Raw genomic sequence first — 25524 nt, forward strand, 5'->3', positions numbered from 1 at the left:
GCAAACAGACTATTCGCGAACAGAATGTATTCAGTTTTACACTGGAAATATATCCTTAAGAGATAGATAATTTGTGAAATTGGCGTTTACGGTTCTCTAAGTTCCAGGCGAGAAAACCTATTCACATAGTTAAAAACGCTAAAAGGGGTTACAGGTAGAATAGCAGGTAGTGAAAAAGGTTTTCCTTTCATTGCACAACCTAAACGACCTTTTTACAATAAATATTTGACATGAGTCGAGCTTGTGGCTTGACCGGGCCATTGTTGAATTAATAATCAAGACAAATTGAATACAGCTGTGGCTGCTACTGAAACGACTCGGCTTTCAACCAAACCTCAATGCATGTTTATTTGAACTGAAAACTGCAAGTCATTTGAATCCGAAATTCATCACAAAATGACCGCATGTACTGACACCAACACCATAACAGAACTTTCAAAAATAAAAACAGAAGCAGATAAACTGGACTGCGCTGTTTGTGGAGACAAGTCGACCGGGAAACACTATGGAGTCAGCACATGCGAAGGTTGTAAAAGTTTTTTCAAGCGCACTGTCCGAAACAGTACATCATACACTTGCCGTGGAAATAACAACTGTACAGTGGATAGAGACAATCGAAGTCGCTGTCCATCTTGCCGATTTCAAAAGTGCCTCAGCACTGGGATGAAGAAAGAAGGTAACCGTATGTTTTTGTTATTCATATTCATAATCTTTGTGTTTAACATAATATTCTTTGTTTTAAAAAAAGGCTTTCGATGCTTGGTTTCTCAGATCTGTAATCTGTTTGTAATTTCTTTCATTTTTTTTTTTCGATTTTGCTTTACGTTTGACGGAGCTTTCCATTGTTAATTACTAATTGACTATCATACCAACTAATACTAACCCAAAACAAAATCTCGAAGGTTTTTGTGAAATTTCAAATCTCTGAACTGTTTATTCTTTTAAACAATGAATCGAACTCCAAACTTTTTGTATTCAATTTAAAAGTTAAAGAATAATAACAAAAACAGCCTATTCATATTTCCATGGATCATCAACAGTTTTGTTTCGTTTGCATCAATAATCACTTGAATGTCCAAATATAGTTACAAATAGATTTTCTTTTGGTAGTATTAAATGAGTTTTTTTTTTTATTAATTCTTCCATCGCATAATTTTAAGGCACTGCTTTCAATTAGTACAACTGATTCAATTTTTTGTACAATAACCTCTTGATCCACAGCATTTAACAGCACCATGACCTCGCTTTGACCCGATCAATTTTCGTCGTGTCATCAAAACCTGTCAACCAATCAGATAGTAGTCATTGGCAGATAATTGTTAGAAGGATCTCTTGTTACTTGAATTTAATTTCCCTCAGCTTTTGACCTTCATGAGAACACCCGAGTTACCACAAACGAATCAGCGACAGAAATTTTACCTCTCAAATTCTTATGGGTTACGAATTTCTTTTAGCCAGATACAAACCCTAAATTAGTAAATGTAATTTGTTCATTTGTGCAGCAGTACAAACAACCAAGCTACCCGCTTTTTCTGGTTTCTCCTTCCCGTATTTTGGAGATCCCAATGGGCTTTACGCACCGGGGCTTTTACCATTTACATTCCTTCAACCTGCGCTGTCCAATCCGGGGAATATTCACATGGGAATGTTCCCACAACCACAGGGAACTTCTGAAGTCGTTTATGAGTTAGCCGCCCATGTGCTCTTCTCTGTGGTGGACTGGGCACGAAAGCTGCCAACATTTAATAACCTGGTAGAGAGCGATCAAATCACGCTGCTTAAAATGGCGTGGAGCGACCTGTACGTACTAGAGAGTGCCCGCAGTCCAATTCACCTGTATATGCAGCAGTTGTACGCCACAGCGAACATGCAGGCCAGGCAAGTGTCCATGGAGAATATCCTTAAGCGGATGGAGCATGCCCGCTTGTTTCAGGACCAGATGGAGAAAGTCCGCTCGCTTGGAATGGATCTGACAGAACATTTTCACATAAAGTGCATCGTCTTGTTCAGAACGGGTGAGGAAGTTTAAATTTTTCTTCAGTTGGTTGATATAGTTTCCTTGGACTACATTGCATTGCATTCCTAGGGTACACTGATGTAAAACGTTGACACAACTAAGCAACAAACGAAAGTTTCCTCATCTCACCATTGGAACTCTTCTTACGAGCCCTTTTTTTTACTGCTGTAGGCAGCAGCGAAGATTCTACTGGATAACGAAGTGTGGAACTATGATGAAAAAAGACCTCATGTATTAGTGTGGCAATTTAAGTAACCGTTTTAAGATTCTCTTCTCAAATCACTCATTATGACTCGTGAGCTTATTAAGCAATTTTTACCCAATGTCTCCTTAGACGGTTCACCAATTACACAGCCCCAGCAGATTGAGATCCTCCAAGATACCTCCCAGAGTTCTCTGGAGCAGTACATCAGAACCCAATACTCCAGTCAACCCACTCGCTTTGGCAAGCTATTGCTCATGTTGTCATCTCTGAGGAAAATTGAGCCCACAGTTATTGAACAGCTGTTTTTCGCCGATGTTTTGCGCGGAGCATCGATGGGAGACGTTCTCAAGAAGATGCTAACCAGCAACTCGACAGCACCGATTGTTCATGGTTCCTTGATGGCATGAGAGGCACCCTATAACCAGTCAGTGGACCTATTTAAAGAGAAAATTGAATATTGAGCTAGCGAAATAATCAGTCGCCATGAGATCAGCCTTCTCCCAGTTTGATCGCTAAGCTTTCTGTGATTCGGGTTATCGAGCAATCAAAACGACCACTGATGACAGGCCGTGATTGCTATCAAAGTGGGGTGGGGGCGGGGCCTCAAAAATAGAAGTTCGATGTTAACCCTCACGAAGTAGTGATCCAAAATGATTGGTCGAACAAGATGATGCAACTCAAAAAAATTGTTTACATAGTCAAAAGATGTCAAAGAGTCGTATAAAATCATCATAACTTAGTATGCTCTTTATATATTATCTGCAATGACCCCTTTAAAAGAAGTTTGTCTTGATTTGAAAGAAACTTATATCGGTTTATTAGATAAAAGATTTAATTCTCTCAAGCGAATGAAAACATTTTCATGATACATACCAGAATAATACAAAAAAGTGATGCATACGAAGTACACCGCATAATACAAGAAAAATGCAAATATTCAGGTGACATGAGAAATACAATAACAATAATGATAACGGTGATGATAATCATTCTGATGACATGCCGAAAACAGCGGCGTGAAGCTCCAGGAAAGTAGCAGTGATTCCACTCACAATCTTTAAACCCATGTCACTGATAGCACGCATTTAATCATTTGCCAACAGTTATCTGAAGTGACTAGCAACACACGTATGCTCAAACATATTTTTTACCGTCTGTCTGATCAAACCCCTGCGCCTCAAATGATCTATGTCTGAATAATCTATACGTAAACACAATAACATACAAAAAAAAGTATTTTATCATGACAATTCTGTAACAATTTATAGGAAAATATCGTGTACCAGGACACACACAAATTAAAAAAATATGTATCAGTGTCCATTTCTACAAACCTCAAAACGAGGTTATTTTCTTTATTTACCTTTCGCGCGCTATCCTTCGAAACCTCAGTTTCAGAAACTCCTTATGCAGGCCAATTTGCATCTATCGACTCAGGGGATAAAACCAATTTATCTTGTATCACCCCCACCGACACGGCACCGCACTTTGTTTGTTTAGAAAGTTACCTCTTTTCCTATTCTGAGCAAATAATAGTTATAGAGCCTGGATTCACTGCTGTAACTAAGCATCCAAATGTTTCGAGACGAAAGAGTTGCGCGCCTTTAAATAAATACAATGTAATTCATTTTCGTTTCACTGGTCTTTCACTGAAACTACCGCTGTCATTTTCCAATTATAATATCTTCATTCCTACAATCCTCATTCGACTCTCTTTGAGCGGGTGCTATCAACCTTTCTACCAGGCCTCAAGGAAAAAGTAAAAGCATCAGATTGACGAATCAATTTTCAATTTTGGTGCTTGATGGTCGGTTCTTCCTTGCAACATTATATTTTTGTGTTTTTATTTTCATGCTCGTGGATTTTGGACGCCACTGCAAAGAACTGATGAAATTGTCGTCATTTTTCAGTACCATTCGTCTGATACAAAAAGGATTGTAAAATACAATTGTCCAGATGTTCAGGTCTAACGTGGATTCTGAGTTAGATCCGTCCACGAACAGGAAATTGATTCCTTTAGGTTACCGTTTGATATTGATTCTTTTGTTGAATAATTACAAAGAAAACTAACAAAAGCAATTCGCGATGCTTTTGTTTACGTTAATGGCTTTTCTCTTATCTTAATCATGAACGTTAAAATACAGGCCTAAATTGAGTTTTCTGGAATTAATGTTGACAGTTAGTGTCTAAATCAATTTAATGATGACAGTTTTATCAATAGAAGCTCCACGTCAAAAAAAAGGTACTTAAAGACATAATTTTGTAATGATAATAATCTGCTTTGAAATCATACTCTGTTTTAATTTTTTTCGTGATCTAACACCTTATGGACCCTTATGGTCAAACAATTATCAGGAGAACGTGCGAAATCTTTTCATGAGTGTTTCTGCCCTCAAATTAATTTTGTTTGAGGTGCGAAACTTTTTTAATTATTCTTAGAAAAAAACTGAAAATAACAACAAGCCGTAAGCCAGGGCGATGATAAACTGAAAAACTGGAGACAAGACACAAGCAGAGGTAAGGTGCAGATGACTCAACGTTTTACTACATTGTGCGTGGCTCAGTGAGAGATTTCTGCTCGTAACAGAAGGTTGTGGTCGGTTCGTAACCGATTAGTCATTACATCCTTTTTTTCCTCTCTTTATTAAGACGACAACATGTCCTATACCTAAATATAACGTTGAAAAGGACTACATTTCGAGGTAAAGTTTGTTTAATTTCGAGACAATTTATAAAGTCGAGCAAATTTTTACTTCTACCCTTTTGCATTCAGTTAAAGAACATTCTCGCTCAGTAAAAATCATTGAAAATACGTGTTCTTAGGCATATCAGCTCAAAGAAAAAGAAATCGAATGGAGAAGTTATGGAGTTGTAAGTGCTTTTTTTACCGGCCAGAAAAATCTCATCATATTGAACTTTCAATCGTCATGAATGCATCAGATTTGTTAATTTCTTCTCTGTTTGCTGTCTACCTCGGTTCCGTTACGTCGATCGTGCCAAGAACTGTATTCATTGCTGTTCTTTCAACTACGCACGAAGCAGAATCCCTTTCTTTTCAGTGTAATCAAATGAGGAAATATTACACCTTTGCTTTGAGCTGAGCCGAAAAGTTGGCGGGGATGCATCTTCACTAAATTCACAGTCGTTTAAGCCTTTTTCAAAAACGTAAATTGAAGCTTATGTCTAGAACAGCTCGCATACGGCCGAGACACTCAACGAAAAGGTTTCGGGTGTTATCTCTAAATATCTTCTGGAAATCATTTAGTTCATCTTTTCGCCCTGAGATTTACTAAATGTGTCGTAACTGAGTCAATAATCGCGCTGACCCTACTCCCTTCGTAGTTTGATTAACTTTGGGTCCATGCAAGCTTTATTGTCACATTATTGTCGCTTGTCACATTATAAAAGTACTTTGCTTAAAACCGGAAAGTTTGATAAGAATGGTCACTAAAAAATATAAATTAAGGTGGACCTTGATGCATTCAGTCAGAAGTTCGGGCGAATAAGCAAATAAACTTTTTGCTCAGAAGGACCCAAGCCATTAGCAAAAATAAATGAGAGCCGGAGAAACAATGCTTCCTTGCTTGAGCCAGCACAACTGACTTATGGACCCAAATAATCCCTTTTTATAAGACATAAAGTTGTTTGCATTACAGTTAACATGTTCTCATAACATCTTTAAAGCTTTTTTCTACCAAAATATATATGTAATTGTGGTTACACGTCTTCGCTCTTACATGAACTTCAAACTCTCAACACTGTAGACAACGTCGAGAATGTTGGCAATTTATAACGTCAGTGATTCGTGTTGATTTTCACTTTCATTACCATCTTAAAACCATTTACTCCATGAATTCATGAACTGTAAATTTATGGTAAGGGGTGCTATGCGTAAAAATTCGTCTACTCATTTCTTTTCATCTCACGCGCTCACCTTAATTTCTTTGCAGGCATCTGTTTTGAAGATCTTTGAAGATGTCCAAAACGTGTTAACCTATAGAGATAAGATGCTCTATTTACCCAATTCCTGCCAGAGATAGTTATCCATGGATTGCCATTTGGAGAACATGATATCGTCACTTTTTTTACTTAGCTGTATCTTATTGTCTTTATCCCATTCAATTTCGGAACAGTTGCAACACATTACTAGCACAAGCATACCAGGTTTCGAAACTAGCAACGTAACCCTTGGTGGCTTGTTTTTCCTTCATTACAAAGGCACTGACAATGAGGACTGCGGTGATTTTAATGCCCCTGGATTAGGTCACGCTCAAGCAATGATATTCGCCATAGAAAAGATAAACAACGACTCGAGTTTGCTTCCAAACATAACACTGGGCTATGACATACATGACTACTGTGAGAGTGCTGCGCTTGCAATGAAATCCACTTATCAGTTTGTCAAAGGTAGCGACTCACACTACGCATGCTCACAGGAAGCTATCAGGGCACTTGCAAGGAATAAAACAGCGACGCATTCTTCGAGTCCAATTGTTTCTCTGATTGGGCCAGCTGACTCCGGCAGCTCCGTCCTAGTTGGAAGCTTGCTTAAAGTCGCCGGTATACCAGCTGTCAGTTATGCTGCTACGAGTGAAGAACTAAGCTCGCCGTTCTACAAAAACTTTTATAGAACAGTGCCATCGGACAAGCAGCAGGCAAGTGCAATGGCGGATCTGTTTGAATACTTTGATTGGAGTTACATTGCCACAGTAGCTGTTGATGATTCGTATGGCAGATATGGAGTGTGGGCACTTGAAAAGGAGTCCTTCATAAGGAAGTCATTTTGCTTAGCTCTCTCTGAATACATTCCTCGTTTAAACTACATGAACAAAATTAAAGTCATAGTCAGCAAACTAAAGAGGCGCTCAAATGTCAGAGTGGTTGTTCTTTGGTTGTTTGGCGGCTATGGACGAACTTTCATTCACGAAGTGGAGAACCAGAATTTACTCGATCGCACCTGGATTTTAAGTGACGCCCTCGCATCAGAACAACCAAACCACATTCAATCACTATTCAGTGTCCTGGATGGGGCCTTGGGCATTCAGCCATTTTATCATCACAATGAAGAATTCAAATCTTATTTGGCAACAATTACTCCGAAGGACATGATTACGAAACGTACGTCTCAATGGTGGGAAAAAGTTTGGACGAAAGAGTTCAATTGCTCCATAAAAAAATCGCTTGAACTCCGTGCGTGTGGAGAGAATGCGACTCTGACTCAAAATGTAGTTCAAAAGCTCTACGACACTTTTCTTCCTTATGTAATCGAGGCAGTTTATGCGGTTGCGCATGCTCTCCACATGATGTATTTATGCAGGGAACCTCATGGTCTACTCCCAGAGGGGAGATGTCCTCAAATTCATCCATCAGTGAGGCCGCTGGATGTTGATCAGTACCTGAGGAACGTTTCTTTTAATGGCATTATGGGAAAATTTCTATTTGATGAGTCAGGGGACCCCGTGACCTCATCCTATGGAGTTATTAACTTTCATAGACACGAAGAGGGAGGGGTTACACAAAATGTCAAACAAATCATCGGATCTTGGAATAGGAGTTCCAGAGTAAGACTTCAGCTTGAAGTCGATAAGATCAAATGGAGTAGGAAGTCTTCAAATGCGAGTGTTCCACCCACATCAGCTTGTTCCGTGATATGTCCTCCAGGCACTGTGCAGTCTGTTACAACTGCATGCTGCTGGGAATGTGCAAGATGCCCTCTGGGCTCTGTTAATCCAGACTCTGGGTCTAGAAATTGCACAGAATGTCCTGCGGGTCAGAGGTCAAATGAAAATCGTACAGAGTGCGAAGATCTACCGATAGTTAACATCCAACTGACAGACACTACAGGTTACCTAGTCACTGGTTTTATAGTTTTCGGTGTGCTAATTACGATATTTTCGTCCCTTGTTCTATTGAGACATCGAGAGACACCGCTCGTGAAAGCTTCAAGCCGTGAACTAAGCGCAATCTTATTGTTGTCCATCACCATGTTCTTCGCTCAAACGTTCCTAAGTATCATGCAACCTACTGCTCTAACTTGCCGTTTAGCTTACTGCTTGAACTACAGTGCGCTCGGTACGTGTGTTGCGACACTCATGATTAAAACTCTTCGTATTCTAAGTGCTTTCCGTGATGATTTCATCGGCAAACGAATGAAGCAGTACATTCTGACGATAAAAGTTCAAGCCACCTTGGTTTTTTTGTTGAACTCGGTTGTATTTTTTCTGTTGACTTTTTGGCTTTTTCTGGACGCTCCCTTTATGACACGAGTTATACAACGAGGCGAGTACATTTTTCTGACTTGTCGCCCACACAGTTCTTCTTTGGGCTTCAGCTTGCATATCGCAATCAACGGCTACCTCGTTTTGATATCTGCTATCTGCACCATTCATGCTTTCAAAGTGAGAAAGTTACCTGAAAACTTCAACGAAGCGAGGTACATCGGTTTTGCAATGTACATTCTCCTTCTTTCCACCATAGCTTACTTCCCAGTGGACTTTGCAGGCCTAGAAAGCCAAAGTGTAACCATCGTGACTTGTGTAACTACACTTGTGAGCTCGTATGGCTTGTTGGGATGTATGTTTGCTCCTAAGTTGTATGTGATTCTGGTTCATCCGGAACAAAACACGACGGCAGCTGTCAGATGCCAGGTGTCAGACTACACTTTTAGGCAATCATTACCATCCCAATCACGCAATGGAGAGGGAATTACTTAGTGGAGCTAGGAGCCCTGGTGCCAAACTAAAAAGAGGCATATTTACCTTTTCTGACAAAATAGAAATGAACACAGATAAAGTAATGATAAAAGGGTGTATTCTAGTCTGGATGGATTAGCTACAGAAGCTTGTGATTTCGTCCTAAGTTCGCCCACCCTTACAGTATTCTTGTGTCTGAACGGGAATGGACTGGGACGAGCAGGAAGTAAGAGGTCTCATTAATCATCAGTCAAATCTTATTCTGTTGCATGTATTCTTAATGAGGAAATGAAGTCTTAAAATTGTCATTTTATCGGCACTCATTTCTAGTTAGCTTTAGAGGAGTAAGATAAATTATCGGTAGTCATTTTCGTTCACTTCTTGTTATTTACGAGGAAATTAGATTTGAAGTTCCCTTTTTCGCGGCCGTAAAACCGTCGGCTCAAAAGGATTATCAGCGGTTGAATGTGACGTCTGTGGTGTGGAAATAAAACACTCATCTCAATTGCAAATGCTGCTTAGCAGCGCATATTATGTGCAAATTTTACATTTGTAGGTCTCTATTTCACAAATATGGGTGGCTTATAACCCTTCCAGTTATTCTCCAAGCGAAGAAGGCATCGAGGAAACAGAAGCTGCGATTGATTATTTTACGAGAGTCGGAAACACTGAATGAATGGTGTCTTTGGAGAGGACATTGCGAAGCTATCTTACGGCTGACGAATGTTTTTGTTGTCCAGAGTTGAAGGACATTCAATCTAGATCTTAAGCACCCAGAGCTTTTTCCCACACATTTCTACAAAATCAGCCCAGTTATAAACTCACCTTCAAATTCGTAAGACTCAACCATTTTTAAACTTAAGGAACAAAAAATTACGGCGAAACACACTTCGACAACAAATTATAAGTGAGTTATCATACCCTTCACGTCACATTGCTCTTGGTCCAAAGAGTATAGAAAGTTGCACCATTACGAAAGGTTTTCCCAACAAAATTTATTTTAGCCATGCAAAGACCAAATAAATAAATAAAATAAAATAAAGAACAAACAAAAAAAGAGAAAATCAGGTAACCAAACAAATTCCTATTTTAGATTAATTTCTAATGCACAAGTTCAAAGCGGCCTGATTGTTCGCAAAGCGAAGAAACATCTGAAGACTCACTTCATAACAATGACTAAAATGAACATTAGTTGCATTTCTTGAATTATCCTTCCTCTTGAATCTGTGGCGTAAATATTGGTTTATTCACCTCCTGTTTGGACGAGTACAAACGGCTTGAACGGCCTAGTCGAATAAAATAAATAATTTATTTGGTTTTCATTGTTGATAAAATCAACACATGATTGGTCAAAAATGACATCACAAACTAAACTTACGCGGCCTGTGATTGGTTCATGTTGACGTAAGTGAAGAATTATAGCACAACTATTGCACCACCATCTGAATAAAGAGTGCAATAACTTCACAAATTTTATCTTCAATTTTGTTTTTCCTTGTGAGGTACGTCGAGGAAATTTTACGTCTTCGTCGGGTTTGGTCTGCGTTAGATCGACAGCGTTGGCGCCGCTTTTAGACGAGTCGGCGCTCGAAAACATTCTCTACAAAGTTCAGGCTTAAGCCACACAACGGCAGTTTCGACTGTTAACGAATCTCTATTTCAGACGTCACAATGCTTAGTAAGTTCGCTGTCGCAGAAATCTTCAACATGGTACATTCCGAAGGATCCTTACCTCGAAAAAATCGACCGCATGGAAAGCGGCTCGATCGAAGTAGAGGAAAAAAATCGATACATCGGCAAGAAGGAAACGAAAATGGAAACACACGAAAACAATGGAAACAAACCCTGGACTCTGAATTCATGCGGCCTGTTTGATGATCTACAAAATGGTAAGGTTTGAATAGTTTTATCTTGAAAGGCAGTGATTTCTTCTGAAAAGTATCGAACAAAGACAAAGTATTGAAGTTAAGCTGTAAATTTCTTTGTTGCCGGCATACCTCTGTCCATCAGTCAAGTCGTAACTCCTCTTGAAAGCAAAACTTAATCGCAGCTGTAAAGTTAATTTACCATCTCATTCGTGTCAAACAATTCTTAACGTTTTCTGTTTTCGTTTCTAGATAAATTGGAAACATTGGAGGACACTGGAAGCTTACATCAGATTGATGCTGAAGATAACGAGTTCATTGCCCTCGAGCTCCTTGATGAGTTGAACGCCAAACCATCAGAAACAGCAAAATATCCAATAGAAAGTTTATTGGACTTTTGTGAGTCACCAGGCGGTATGGACAATCCTTTCTTCGAGCAATACCTTGATATCGACGACCTGTTTCCAGATCTCCCACATCTTGACACAATGGATCTAGGGTTCGGAGTGGAGCATACATTGCCAGTCTCCACTTCAGACATCTGCCAGTCAGATGTAGTGAGGATGGAGACTGCTGGAACTACTGAGTACTCAGATGTGGCTTCCCCTGGTAGTGATGCAATTGATGCTGTCTCACTAGGTAGTGATTCTGAGGTCTTCTCATCTGCTGGAGACTTGACTGACATGGCACTCTCCCCTGAGAGTGTAGTAGATGTTGTGTCTCTGGAAGAGGATTGCAAAAGTCTTCTAATGTGTACTCATCAACTTACCTCTGATTCTAACGGAGAAAAAATGGCTGATACAGCTGCAGAAGAAATCACAGTCATCCAAACATCAGATGCACTGACTCTTCTCACTCAAGAGCTGTTACAGTCTTCTGTTAGCATTGTGCCTGTAGCTTCTCCAACGTCGGTTGAGAATGTGGCCAGTAGCTCTGAAAATATTTCAACTGTGACTGTGGACATTGCTGACATTTTTTCTCTTTCTGATGATCTTGGACATGCACACAATGTTAGTTTGCCAAGTGAAGGTGGTGTTTGTACAGTTAGTCAAGAAAGCAGTGCTCATGTTCAATCTAATCGGAAAAGAAAGAGAGTTAATTCTGCTGATGTTTGTAAATCACCATCTAAGAAAGTAAAATATGAGAATTTAGACAAGGAGAGCGATTATGATGAATTTATGAGCATTTCCAGTACTCTTGACAAACAAACAGTGAGACGATTAAAGAATAACATTGCTTCAAAACATGCTCGTGCTGCCAGAAGGCAGAAAGAACAAGATCTGTTCCAACAAGAGGAGGAACTTGAGAAAAGTAATGCAGAACTGCGCAAGCAGGTGCAAGAATTAGAACAGCTTACAACTACATTAAGGAAAGTTCTTGTTGCGAAATTGAGTGGGGTTAATTGTCCAGCATAAAGAAAACATACTAGTTCTTCAAGGTCCTACCAGTTTTAAAAAAAAAATGTGGAAAAAGTATTAGAAATACAAACTAAAAAAAAAAGTTGAGTATAATTAATCATATCCATTGGCATATGTAGTCAAGAGGATCAGGCAGCTGTGTATGACATGGGACAGACTTAATCTTTTGTACTTATTTGTATCTTTAATCTTGTTAGTTAATCGAGAATTGCTGTTTGTATTTTATCAAGGCCTCAAGAAAAGTGAATAAACCATTTAACACACTGTATTTCTTTTGAGTCCACATCTCAATCTGCTATCAAAAAAGTATTGTCCATAAACCTTAGACAAACTAAGACTAGAGACAAATCATAACCACTAATCCCAATGAAAGAACCATGACAGTGTTCAGTTCAGTTTTCAAAGGACACTATAGGCATCTACAGTACTGTAACACTATCACTAGTGGGAAAAAAGAGAAATTAGTGCAAGTACAAACAATCCCATGTACAAATCCCAACTCGGAACAGCAAAACTGTTTTAAATTTCCAACACTTTATTCATAGGTACTATTTAATTTGCACCTCATAGCAAAGTGAGTAACTAAGGCTGTAAGATACATTTGCTGACTCCTTTACAGCAGCAATGCACCAGAATATACCAAATTCCTTTCTGTGGAAAACAGGACAGCCAAACTAACATTAAGAATGACAACACAAAATGTGTATTTATATGCAAATAAAGGAAAAGAGAATTTCTGCATAACCACTCACACTTTATGGCAGGTTCATTACCCAATACAATTTTGTAACCTTTAACCATCTCTGATTTTGGCATCAATCATTCTTTCATAATAACAAAAACAAATAATTCCAAGCTGTGAATATCAATTCTCTGAAAAGTCAACAGCAGAATGATGTATCTTCAGTGGCCCTACATCAAACCCAATACAATGATATCTAGGTTTGACTTTGTAGTGCCTTTTTCCTTTGAATAAATTTCCCAATATTCCAATCAGTATGTGGCACCATATAGTGACCATTGAAAACACAGAGGATAGTCATCTTTTCTTTGTATGTCAAGTCTGGAAGTAGCTGAAAAAGAAAGAGAGTTTACAGTTAGATGAAAAATTAAACTTTCCAGAGAAGTACTGACTACAAAATTATGCTACTGAATCACTCTACTGGTACCAGTTGTGGATATGTGTATGTGTAAGTTTTGTTTAAATGTACCCTGTGGATGTACATGTATGTAGAGAGTAGCAAATAAATACAGTGTACATGTATAAGAGGTAGTTTTTATCCTGCATGTCAATTTTCTCATAAGGTGTTTTTTTCCATACCTTGGGAGTTATTAAGAAATACTGAGAGGTATAAGGTCGACAAGCTGTCTCAACCACAAGTTCAAAAACTCTCCTCTCATTGTTAGGATCCATGCCCTAAAAAATAAGATCATCTTTTATAACCATCTGAAGGCATGCAACATTAAAAGGACCTAAAAATAACATGCAGTGCTCATTAATGCTGATTTATTTGATTCAAATCAGTTATGTAGTGCATCCTTGGCACAAAGTTTGGAAAATTGCTAATGGTCACTTGAAAACATGAGTGTGATTTAAAAATAAAATAATTGTTCAGGTTGCTGACCAGCTGATACAGACCTCTCTGTACACAAGGATCAACTGTGTTTTCGCACTAATTATTTTGATGGACACCATTTATATCTGATACCTGGTTTATTTCATCCACCACCCTGAAGGGACATTTAGTAAGTTCTTGTAGGGCCATTAAATATAACATGGTTGATACACTTCTCTCTCCACCACTCTGATGGAATGGAGTCAGAACATGGAGACTGTCCTTTGCACGGAATTTCACCTTAATCTGGATACCATATTTATCAAAGTTGTTTTCACCCTGTCACATAAACAAAAGAGATGAGAAGCATTAATAATCATTACATAAACTGTGGTGTTATACAAGGATTTCCGGCCCTGAGAAAAGCCGTAACAACACATGTGAAAAAATATCGTATTTTTTCATGTGTGTCAATATAGCCAATCAGCTGCTTACACACCACTCTGTCAGGTTGATGAATGAAAAGCAAAGCCTTCACGATTCTCAGTACAAGTTGTCTGTTGGAGCTTTCTCAAATTATGGCAGCTCAACACTAACACTAAAACACAAAGACTAAAAAACCCATGTCACTGACAGACAATGAGGTTCAAACTTTCCTAGAAGGAGAAGAAAATCAATATTCTAAAAGAAAAACTGAAAGTTGCATATTCAGTGGCTATGGTGTTAGCATTTCTCTTGGCTGAGAATGAAAATTGACAACTGGAAGATTTGCCACTGGCTGATTTAGGCTGTTTACCTGAAAGACTTCTTCTGTTGGTAAGGACAAAGTCAATAAATGAGAATTTTGTAAATTGAAAATTACAACCATTGTTGTTTTTGTAATCATGATCTGACACATTTTTTCATCTTATTATTCAAGGATTGTCGATTCATTTATTTTCATTCATTAATGAAGTCAGCTTTTCTTCCCAGTAAAGGGCTATTGTGTTTATATGATAAACAAAATAAGACATGTTTGCTTGTAGATATGGAATTTCTCTTCTCGTGTTCAACTCGAAGAGAAATTCCATATTTATGCACACCATGTATTATTCTCTATTTAACCAGTCCTGCACACCCTTAAAAAAGAACAGCAAAGCACACAAACCTGTTCTGTTGAAAGAGCAACTTCTCCTGCACAGCCCATCATTCTAAAAAACTCCCCAAACTTTTCATTAATTTGTGAAACTAGTTCTTGCAAAGGTGTCAGCCAACTTAAAAGATAAAGAATGTTAGCAGTACATAACTACATAACTATATCTGTAGTTTGTAAACTTCACTTTATTTGAGTGCCATACTTTAATGGCTGTCAAAAATGTAGTTAATGATAATAAAATCAAACTTAAGTAAAACTTATCAAATTATTATACCAGCCACAATGTTGCTTCTTTTCAACATTCATTACCTTCATTAAATACCAGCCTTCGTTTTGAGCACTTTTTACCTTTCTTTAAGACTTGTTATTTCTCTTTGCTCTGTCTCTAGGTCTGTTTCTTGTGCCTGAACCTAAAGTAGTACATACAATGCTAACCATATATTTTGAATGAATGCCCTGACAAATTATTAGAGGTGGGAGTCACAGGATGTACCACATGTATGTGTAAGAGTTTGTGTGCATTTTTTTTTTTCATTTAACTCAAACATAATAATTATTACCTTCCCACTGAGCACATTTATTTCCTTTTTACGCCTTTCATAATCTTTAATCACCTGAAAAAAATACATAAAATAAAAATGTTCAGTGCATCCAAACTATCTTCTTTGCATGGCAGTAAGTTGATGCTAAGAGCAGATAAATGTGTGACTGGCTGACTCTGAGGTCTATTTCCACCAACATTAGGGGTATTTGACTGATTGCCAGTTATGTAACAGTATTTACACTCTACCTGTGGGTTGCTCTGGTATTGGCATTCAATTCTAGCTTTCTCATCATGGATCATCTCATCTATTTCTTCTAGTGTATCAGGATACAGCTTAAATGCCTTAAAAATTAAAATAAAATATTAATTTGAGGAATTTAAAGATGGAAACCTAACTAGGAAAAGAAATTGCTTCCATCAGATAAATTTGATATTAACTTCATTTACCTCTTTAAGTTTATCAGGTATATCTGCTCCATCAGGAATTCCAGTTTTCTCATGAGCAACCTTTTTCAGGTCTTTAGCCAATTTCTTTTGCACATCTAAGGTGTTGTTTATTCTGAGATATTCTCCCTTAAGAATCACAGGTAAAACATACAAAGTTAGAAGCATCGACTCTAGTTTACAGTGAAAGGATAATGACTACAGAGGACAACTAATCTGTTTTGACACATTTTCATAACATTACAGCATTATGACCAAAATCATGTCTTATCCTCTTTATATATGATGAACCACATATGGTCCAAACAAACCTCAAGCATGTTCAGCTGTTGTGATGATTCCCTGAACATCTCTTCCACTTTGGATTTCTCAACAGTGGTTTGCACCTGTTGAAGACTCTGTACCAGTTTCTCTTTGGAAACTGTGGTGCATTCCTAGCAAGTGAAGCAAAACTATGTTTAACAGTTGCCAATTTTTTCACCCAGCATTGAGACTGTTCTTTGAAAAGTTACTTACCAGTAAAATAGTACATATAACCATTTCACCTACATGTACATTAACATTATTCACAGCTCATTTGTGTAAAAATTGAATGCTTTTTGTTTCATTAGGCAGTAGTCACTAACTGTCATCTATACATACTACACAAAGTTTTAAGCTCCTGTTTCCCTGCTATCAATAATAAGAGTGTGCATGATGCTTACACGGACAAAATCTTTATATTCCATAGCAAGTTGTGCTCTCTGGTGATTAATCCTCACAATCTGTTGCTGAATTGTTTCTGCCTTTCCTTCTAAGTCTGGTGTTGCTTTCTGCATTGTTTCCAGGTTCTTTTGCTTGGCTCCCAGCTGGTTCTCTAAATTTCTTCTCCTTTGTGTTTGTGAAGTTAATTCTTTCTGTTATGGTCGAAAAGAAAAAATGGTTCCATGGCAAAAAAGGTGTTCATAAAAATGAAATGTTACCTTTAGCAACAATCATTTAACAAGAACTAATATACAACAGATACCCTGCGAGTACAATGACCCTGCTGGAGATTATGATTAAGACAAACTGTTCAAAACTGTAAATTCACAATAAACTTTTCTGTGCAGAGTTACTCTAGCCCCTAAAACATGACTTGTGTTCTTTTACTTGTGTGCATACCCTGAGTGTTTATCTGTGACAAATTTTGGTACTTTATTTTTTCACTTTAGTCTTACATTGTATAAATATGTTGTGAAAATGACGTATTTTGAAGTTAGATAAACAGTTATTCCACAGATACCACATAGAGAACTTGTCTTTTAAGTGACCACAAACCTTCTTATTTCTCAGACTTTCCAGTTCCTTATGTAAGCTGTTCTCTCTCTCACTTAAGCTTTCATACTCTTCATTTTTTTGCTGCACTTGGTGGCTGACATCCTGGAATTGACCATTAACTTATGTTATATAGAACTGCGTAAAATAAAAGTCAATGAGGAGAGTGCTCAAATAATAGTCAAAGAGTGCACAATGTACCTGTTGTTCCAATTCAAGTTGTCTTTTCTTCTCTGCATCAACAGCAATGTTAAACAACCTGGCATCTCTGGAAAATCAAAATGGCACAATGGTGATTCTAGCTTTACAAATACCAGTAGAACACATACCTAATTGGTGTATATTGGGAGCATTTCATCAACTGATCAATGCAAACTGTACACATGTACTGTACCCATGTGCTATACCCCTATCATCTGGTATCCAAATTACTGAATAACTTTCAAGATAATTTGGTTTTAATCAACTGAGTCGATAATATAAACTGACTACTGTTAAGGGTTTGTAAAGCTGAGGTTTTGGGTCAGAGTTTCTAAAGTTGCAGTTTGGGTATCTTTGTCAGAGCAAAAGGCTAATGCTGGAAATGCCAGCTTTAGAACCTCTTTATGGTGGCCAGTTTACATTTAAAAACTTAGTTGATAAAACCAATTATTTTGTAATTCCCCCAATGATGCAGCACTGCAGCTCCTTTAGAAACTAACAGGTACCTCCTTTATTGATTTGTTGAATAACTGTCAGTTTGGCAAGACAAAATTCCCTACCTTACATGATCAACTACAGTTGATCTCTCCCGATTGCCATATAAGGACCGCTTCACAGTGTACTAAGGGAGAAAAACACACAGTTATGCCAATCTAGAAAGCCATACACATTACTCATATAATTATGTACAGTCCAGATAACTGTAACACTTCTTGGTAATAGGAGCAAGGTAATTAAGGGCATCCATAATTAAGTGATTTCATAATTTTGTAAAACTATCAACCACCTTCTTTTGGTAATAAACTCTAGATGAATGTCTTGTCGATTGTGGGCTTACCCTTGAAGTTAAGGTGTAAAAACTTGTAACACCTGATTCGCTAATCACCTGAAACAAAATATGAGTAAAATGTTTAGAATGTGATTTCATTTATCAGTACATTGTTTTTAAACTACCCCAACATTAAAAGGTCCATTTAAGAGAAAAAAAAAGTTCCCAATTGAACATTATTACAGCACAACCATACTACTAGGTTTAGATATACACCATTATAATACATCATGTATCAAAATTTCATTGTGGGAATCAACCCACCTTATCTGCATTCTTGGTTGTCCAATCATTCCCTAGAGGAATTTCATGAAGACGATATTGATGACACAGATATCGCATCACTTCATCAGGAGCAGTAAACAAGTCTTTCAGATAACAGTGAAAACCCCACTTCCTACCGTAACATGAACATAAAAAAGGTTTCAAAATAGCCACAGGAGGTACATAATAACGGAATTCTCACTGATTCAATTGAGAGTCTCATTTTGAAAGTAACAAAAAAATCTAAACAGTATCCCACTTTCTTTCTGCAATTTATATGAATCAGTTCACTTGAACAAAGCATAGAATAAAGTTTTAGATTTTAAGAGATTTCCACAATCATGTGCAGTATGCAAAGTTTCAGTTGAGAACTAAAAGTCAGCAATCACGTGACAAAGGTATGGTGAGTTTGTATATTGACCCTTTAACTACCATGAGTGACCAAGACAGAATTTCTCCTTACAATATCAATACAACATCAAGCAGACTAGTGATGAGAATAAAGAAAAATCTTAATTAGGGGATTATTATTTGATCCAACACTAAATTCTCCAAACTAACATTACAAGAACTATATAGCAGACAGTAAGGAGAATTACTAATGAGATCTTGGGAGTTAAAGGGGTTAAGGGCTGATTAAAAAAAAAAGTCGTGTTGAGCACATGGCTGTTGTGCTTGTGCTGTTTGTTGTTGCACTCCTCCTGTTCTGGCAAATGGTTCACTTCAAAAATACTGCCACATTGGTTTCATCAACACTCAATACTGTGGGCTGATCATATAGGAGGGGTCCAAACCCAAAAAAAATTTGGAGGGAGAGGTGGGAGTGAAGGGAGAAAGTAGGAGGGGGGTGGCCTAATGTTCAGAGGGATGAGGCAAAATAATGTATCTTTTTTCCACAAACCCTAAATCCTTTAAAGATCGTGATGACATGAAGCTTTCCAAAGCCTCTTCTGGTGGTGCAACCCCATTGACCCTAAGCCCTTGTTTGTCACGCACCTGCAAAATATATTAAGCTTTAAGAGAGTACTTATATAATTATGTAAAATATATTTAATTTAGTATTATGCTGAGTCATAAATCCAAAAAGAATCTTCAATTTCTAAGTGTGACCTGAACACTATCATTCTTACTTTCAAGTGGTGACCTATACTGGAAAAACTCTCCAAATTACACATAGTGAGAGATTTACTATTTCAAAATTAAATTTCATTCTATACTGTCTATACTGTACCTCATCTAGGAATAGTCTTAAGTCATCTCTGTTGCTGCATACAAAAGCTCGGAGATCATTCTGGTTGATAACACTTTCAATAAATTTAGCATTCTTCACATCTTTCATTTCAACCTAACAAAAGATCACCATTAGACTCATAAATTATGTGTAATTACTTAGTTTACAGATAGGTACTCTGTGTTCATACTCTGGATATGACAACCTGCAATGTAAAATCAAAATACATTTTTATGAATGATAAGACCAGGGTGAGATAATCAAAATGCAACATATTCTATCTACCAGTATGATTATAACACAATGTTTTCCTGCAAAATGTTCTCCATGTGTAGACTTTTCTCATGTGAGATACTGGATACCATCCAACATCAGTAAAATACCAAGCATCTGCTAGTTGCTCATTACCTCTTATTCCATAACATCCCTTTCAGCCCCCTTTCAACCTGATAACTCATCTTTGTCATTTACTCACCTTTTCCCACCTGCAGGCTGCATCAGGGGAAAAATGGCCTCAGTCTTACCTCACACTTGATGCAAATTTGCTTGTTTCAGCAAACAATAAAAATGATAATGATTTTGTATAAACATGTTTCCTTTTCTTTAAGTACAATGTGGGTCAATGGTGTAAAATCCGTTTGGAGAGACAGGAGAACTAAGTTATCTCTGAAGTGAATACAAGGCCTGGATGACATGAAGTTCCTTGTAGAACAATGTACTTAGTAAATGATGCAAAGGACCTTCTTGATCAAGCTATGGGAGCACAACTTGCCTGAAGAAGAATTGGTTCATGGATAGGAGCATGAAACTTGTGTTGATTTGCCCGCAACCAAAGTACAGCATTATAAGTATCTTTATATCTATTCCGCAAATGCTCCAATCGACGATTCTTCATGTCTTCAAGTTCAGAAATTCTGCTCCTTATGTCTGTGTTGAAAAAACAGTGTAAGATTGAAACACATTCATTAAACTTTACTGGCAATCAGAAAATGAAATCTGCATAATTGTTACAAGATAACTTGCATAGGCGCATCATTATCCTGCATAGAAAGTACAAGGTATGTATAATAGTAAAAGCTTCTGTTGTAAAATCACCTTGAACCTGAGCCTTCAAGCTATCTGCCTCATCTCTGATGCTACGAGCTTGCCCTTGCATGGTCATCACTTCACGGTTCTTTTGTCGAGCTTCAACATTGATTTCATCGATACGAGGCTTGCATGGACAGGAAAATCATGTAAAAAGTTTAAAATACTGAGTCTGAAATATTGTAAATATCAGATGCTTCTCAATCTTTTAGACATAGACAACATGTCTGCAATGCTGTAGAGTCAAAATAAATTTGTCTAGAGCTTGTTAGCACATGATTAGTTTGCCAGCCTTGTTTTGTTCTCTTTCATTTGTTCCTTTCTAGCATAAATTAGGTTTGTGAAAAGATCACCAGATCACGAGATCCTTTCTGTCTCATTATGCCACCTTAACAGTTACTGTAAAAATGTATTTCACTTATTTTGCTGTAACTAGATAGTTATCTCAGGAGTCAGAGGAATTTGGTGTACCAAAATATAATGTAATATTTCTGCATGTGACTAAACAACAATTTGGATGTAAGCTACTCCTCATATAAAGTAGGAGAGGCCAGGCGGAGACAAAATAAAGTTAAATTTAAATTAAAGTTAAATTAAAAAAACCAACAAACATTGAAATTTTCCAGGAGGGGGTACCTGCAAATGATATGGGTCTGGTAGGTTGTCTAGTTCATTCCTCAGTCCATCTATCACCCTCTCCAAGTCATTCATTCTATACAAAAGTTTGGTACATGAAGTTATGACTGTTAAAAGATTTTCTTTAATTGCTAAACCTGTAGAGTTTTTCATCTCCTGTTTGAGTTAGATTTGCATACACACAGTCTTCATGCACCCTACATATAACTGAACACTCACAAGTAATCAACAAATGATAATTATTACAAACAGTACATATCTGAAGTGCTATTACCGTTTTTGTCTCTTCTTCTCTTCTTCCTTCAGATCTTTTAATTCTGTGCGTAGTTCTTCTATCTACAGTGTACAATGCAACAGACATTTATGTTTGAACACTGTTGTCAATGGTGTTGTCAATGATGTTTACTGACTAAAGGCCAAGAGTTTGTCAAAATTCCTTGTTGAGAAGCCTCACAGTTCTTGATATTTAACTCAAGTAAAATAGAAACATGTCCATAAACTGTGACGGTTATAAGGTTGAAGCTGTTACCTTATCTCCTTTCTTTTCAATCTGCTCACTCTTTGACTTGGCTCTTTTCAACACTTCACTGCCTTTCTCCATCTGTGTAAAGTTGACAAAAAGTCCACATCAGAAGGATATAATTTATGAATTTATTTTGTAAATGCCCAAAGATACACTGCACATGCAAATGCACATCTTGTAGTCTGTTAATTTAACCTAAACATCCAGTTTATGACAGAGCCTTGGATATCAAAGCTAAGCTGAGTGTTTCAGGAGTGTTACCCACATGTAAACTTTACAACAATTTTCTGGTGAGGCCACTGAAAGGCAGGTGAAGGCTTCTATCAAGGTCTGGAGGCATGCCATTTATAAAATCTATTCCATTCATGCATAAAAATGGAGCTCCCCCAGTCCTCAGTTCAGCTGTTCCAGATAAGTCTTCAAGATGCTTCCCTTCTCAGGCAAACACTTGAGAAATACATTTTTACAACTGGACATTGTAGTGAGTTAACGGTAACCCTTTACAATGAAGGTGAAAACTATACATTTTAAATGTTCACTTACTAACTCTCTGGTGGAGTTTTCAAGGTGTCTCACTTTTCTTGTTATTTCATCAAGGCGTTTCTGCATTGGTTCATTTTGTTTTCTGACTTCATCAAGCCTCCTTTTCACCCCCTCTTTTTCACCTTTAATTTCTACAAACTTTTTTCGGGCATGCTCATATTCCTGAAATAGATTAGTAAATCATAAATTAAACAGTGAAAGAAAGACTCCCTACCTCTTTCTCTCTCTCTCTTATGAACAGGAATGACAGTTTAAAAGTTTGTATAAAAATGTCATTCTCTACATAAAATTTCTGACTTACAGCCCAAGGTCTTTTCTTTTCCAATATTTGCACTTTTTGTAAATGTCGCTCTCTCTCTTGATGCCTTTTAACCTCATGTTCCAGACGTTCATTTTGCTGTTCTAATTTTTCCAGATGTTCCTTATCGTTTCTGAGGGAAACCTATTCATACATGTATAAAGGCAAACATAATAAATATTTTTTGAGTAAAAAACATAATCCATTCTGAATGTGGAAGGTGAATGATGGAATTTTGAATTATGATGCAATTTTCAACAAGTGCATGTCCATGGACTTAAGAGGTAAAATAGCAGAATTGTGGAAAAATTGAAAAGCACTCTAGCTGTTTACTTAGGACAAAAGACCCATAGGTTAAAAGCAAGTGTGTAGAATACTCATGAAAAATTTATATTCATCAGTTATGTTGCATCCACCGCTCCAGGCTCAAATAACCTCTAGTTCTTTTTCTTGTTTCCTGAGTTCAATGAGCTTTTGATGGCTATCAAACATTTTGGGTGGTCCAACCTATGAATAAAGAAACTTATAAGCAACACTCATTTTCCTACATGATTGTTTACCAAAAATTGCATGTATCTTTAAAGAAGAAGTACTTCTGTTGAATGCTTAAATGCCACACTGGTTACACTCACTGCTTTCTCTGTGGCCTCCAAAAGCTGCTGCTGAGACATCTTTGCAAATTCTTGCACTTTATCCTGTGAGAAGGCATTTTGAAGAGAAAAGGAAAGATAGTTAAATCAATTACTAAATGAGGATTGTGTTTGATACTATCATGTGTGTCGTGCATTTCAGTACCTGTGGAAGAAACTGACAAAGGTTGCCAACTTGCACATTTAACTTTTTGGTCAGCTCTTGAACCTAAGGACAGGCAAAACAAAAGACTTCATTATCTTTCAAGGATAATCAGCTGAAGCTTTGCATGAAATAGATGTTCCACTGAAAAAAAGAAAAAAAAAGAAAAAAGAAAAAAGAAGTACCTAAACACACTTACCTTTACATTGCAACAGCATACTTTTTAGTTTCTTTGATACAATGGAAACCATTTGATAGGCCTTTCAGTTCCGATTTAATTTTTTTGAAGAGAAAATACACGCAGTTGCACAAAGCAGGAAGCAGTTTATACAGAGTCAATGACTACTTTCAAGTCTAATACACTGAACATGTATGCATACCTCTTTCATTGTTGATCCCTTTCCATTAATTTTCCAGTTGGATCTATTCTCATTTCTGTACATTTCTCTGGTTATAATGTGATTCCTTTCATTTGAATTGTGTCTACAAGATGTGATTATACATGGATAAACAAATAAAAAGAAAATAATTCAAACCTAAATATATTACAATGATAGGATGTCTGCTTGAAATGAGTCAATTTCCCACTACTGTTAAAAATCATGTAACTGGGTTTCTTGTCCCTCACCCTGTAAAAAAATACACATTTTAATAAGGGAAATAAAGCTCCTTACAGCTCAATCTCTATCATGGCTTGAGATGCTCCATGTTTGATGAAGTCTCTTACCTAAGAAGATATTATTATCAGCAAGTTAATAAGACTTAATAACAGACTGTCAATTGTACTCTAGAAGTCTCAAATAATAATTTCAGCCATAGGCACTCAAGACGTTAAAAAATTTTTCACCCCCTAATCGCACATAGTGCCAGACAAAGTAAATACTGTGTATACCAGATTTTCACACAAACAAATAGACACTATATGGAAGATCATACAAGTGATACAGGGTTCACCAACATGTAAATGTAGCTCCACAAACTCTAAAATTCATTTAACCAAATTGTGGTGCAACCCTGTTGAGTAAACATACAGGAATAGAGAGTACTAAATGTACATCAGATATATATATATATATATGTAAAATTTCTAGTGGTTCACACCTACCTCTGTTGCACGGCCAAGCAGCTTGGTAGAACCAGCAAGCCCCAGGCAGATTGCACAGACTATAGATGATTTGCCAGTCCCTGTTGACAAGAGAAGCCCTCCATTCATTTCACAACATTATCATTGTGTCTAAGTGTATTCAAGTATACATTCATTCATGAAGCAACAGTCCTGGGAAATAGTACATTATTTCATCATCTTTATCTCTTCCATTTTTCTTTTCTCCATTTCCTCTTTGTTTGTTCCTAGCTTCAAACATATCTTAAATTTGTCCTGACTGTCTCTTATTCACTCCATTTCTCTACTATTCTTTAAATCCTTCTGCCCCCCCCCCCCCACCCCCTCCCCCATGGTTCCCGATATAGTTCATTTATAAAACAGCAGGATGTTGGAACATACCATTTGGTCCAAGAAGCACATTTAAATGTGGACCCGGCTTAAACTCACAATCTGCATACGTCCTAAAACAAAATTTAAAGTTAAGAAAAATCTTGGATGTGTTTAAAACATCAAAGACGAAATTAAAGAACATCAAAGGTAATTATGATCTTCGAAAGAAGCATCACTCACACATACACATGATAATCAGACCTGAAAAACATAGTTACGCGCTCCTTGAGATTGAATACTTACACAAAATTTCGCATCTTCACACGCACTATCGAACCATCAACAAAGCTGGCGTTTTCATCTTCTTCATTAGACTGGCCTGCAGCGGCAGATTTTCCTCTTTTGATCAAATCAAAGTAACCTCTTTGGCTGGAATTTGGCCGTTTGGACGCCATTTTAGTGAAATTTCCCGCGAAATGTGTTTTTTGCATACGGGATTTTGTATTCCCAAATA

General features: G+C 37.3%; 4 protein-coding genes across 4 annotated transcripts; 3 read left to right on the forward strand and 1 right to left on the reverse strand.

Annotated features, from left to right (window-relative positions):
- The first annotated feature begins 315 nt into the window (after nucleotides 1–315).
- On the forward strand, nucleotides 316–3801 carry LOC131790391 (nuclear receptor subfamily 2 group F member 1-A-like). Its single transcript, XM_059107598.2, has 3 exons — nucleotides 316–676; nucleotides 1503–2015; nucleotides 2352–3801. The coding sequence occupies exons 1-3, from the start codon at nucleotides 397–399 to the stop codon at nucleotides 2627–2629; spliced, it is 1071 nt and encodes a 356-aa protein (XP_058963581.1). The 5' UTR covers nucleotides 316–396; the 3' UTR covers nucleotides 2630–3801.
- A 2467-nt stretch (nucleotides 3802–6268) lies between these two features.
- LOC131790326 (extracellular calcium-sensing receptor-like) lies at nucleotides 6269–8935 on the forward strand. Its single transcript, XM_059107524.2, has one exon. It carries the CDS (start codon nucleotides 6269–6271, stop codon nucleotides 8933–8935), a length of 2667 nt encoding a protein of 888 aa, XP_058963507.1.
- A 1420-nt stretch (nucleotides 8936–10355) lies between these two features.
- Nucleotides 10356–12465, forward strand: LOC131799348 (uncharacterized). The gene is made up of 2 exons (XM_059117066.2): nucleotides 10356–10803; nucleotides 11032–12465. The coding sequence occupies exons 1-2, from the start codon at nucleotides 10665–10667 to the stop codon at nucleotides 12192–12194; spliced, it is 1302 nt and encodes a 433-aa protein (XP_058973049.2). The 5' UTR covers nucleotides 10356–10664; the 3' UTR covers nucleotides 12195–12465.
- Nucleotides 12466–12714: 249 nt separating this feature from the next.
- LOC131799354 (structural maintenance of chromosomes protein 5-like) lies at nucleotides 12715–25493 on the reverse strand. Its single transcript, XM_059117075.2, has 32 exons — nucleotides 25314–25493; nucleotides 25080–25141; nucleotides 24681–24760; nucleotides 24250–24302; nucleotides 23956–24058; nucleotides 23579–23641; nucleotides 23416–23478; nucleotides 23219–23290; nucleotides 22787–22927; nucleotides 22486–22647; nucleotides 21949–22020; nucleotides 21694–21755; nucleotides 21420–21495; nucleotides 20793–20910; nucleotides 20470–20624; nucleotides 19698–19811; nucleotides 19368–19462; nucleotides 18467–18599; nucleotides 18212–18259; nucleotides 17934–17995; nucleotides 17374–17440; nucleotides 17176–17277; nucleotides 16581–16772; nucleotides 16188–16310; nucleotides 15880–16005; nucleotides 15679–15774; nucleotides 15449–15502; nucleotides 15237–15298; nucleotides 14901–15006; nucleotides 13907–14092; nucleotides 13519–13614; nucleotides 12715–13270 (listed from the first exon to the last, which is right to left on the reverse strand). Exons 1-32 carry the CDS (start codon nucleotides 25463–25465, stop codon nucleotides 13136–13138), a joined length of 3231 nt encoding a protein of 1076 aa, XP_058973058.2. The 5' UTR covers nucleotides 25466–25493; the 3' UTR covers nucleotides 12715–13135.
- Nucleotides 25494–25524: the final 31 nt, after the last annotated feature.

The sequence above is a fragment of the Pocillopora verrucosa genome, chromosome 4 (genome assembly GCF_036669915.1).
Source record: "Pocillopora verrucosa isolate sample1 chromosome 4, ASM3666991v2, whole genome shotgun sequence".
NCBI classification, from domain to species: domain Eukaryota; kingdom Metazoa; phylum Cnidaria; class Anthozoa; order Scleractinia; family Pocilloporidae; genus Pocillopora; species Pocillopora verrucosa.

Bases quoted from the DNA above. Each gene is read 5' to 3' on its own strand.
- LOC131790391 (XM_059107598.2), top strand. From the start codon at position 397: ATGACCGCATGTACTGACACCAACACCATAACAGAACTTTCAAAAATA. The intron at 677-1,502 runs GTAACCGTATGT...TCATTTGTGCAG, and splicing joins CACTGGGATGAAGAAAGAAG to CAGTACAAACAACCAAGCTA. The intron at 2,016-2,351 runs GTGAGGAAGTTT...ATGTCTCCTTAG, and splicing joins CATCGTCTTGTTCAGAACGG to ACGGTTCACCAATTACACAG.
- LOC131790326 (XM_059107524.2), top strand. From the start codon at position 6,269: ATGGATTGCCATTTGGAGAACATGATATCGTCACTTTTTTTACTTAGC.
- LOC131799348 (XM_059117066.2), top strand. From the start codon at position 10,665: ATGGAAAGCGGCTCGATCGAAGTAGAGGAAAAAAATCGATACATCGGC. The intron at 10,804-11,031 runs GTAAGGTTTGAA...TTTCGTTTCTAG, and splicing joins GTTTGATGATCTACAAAATG to ATAAATTGGAAACATTGGAG.
- LOC131799354 (XM_059117075.2), bottom strand. From the start codon at position 25,465: ATGGCGTCCAAACGGCCAAATTCCAGCCAAAGAGGTTACTTTGATTTG. The intron at 18,600-19,367 runs GTTTGTGGAAAA...ATGTTACGGTAG, and splicing joins CGATCTTTAAAGGATTTAGG to GAAGTGGGGTTTTCACTGTT. The intron at 15,299-15,448 runs GTAATAATTATT...GTACTACTTTAG, and splicing joins TAAATGTGCTCAGTGGGAAG to GTTCAGGCACAAGAAACAGA.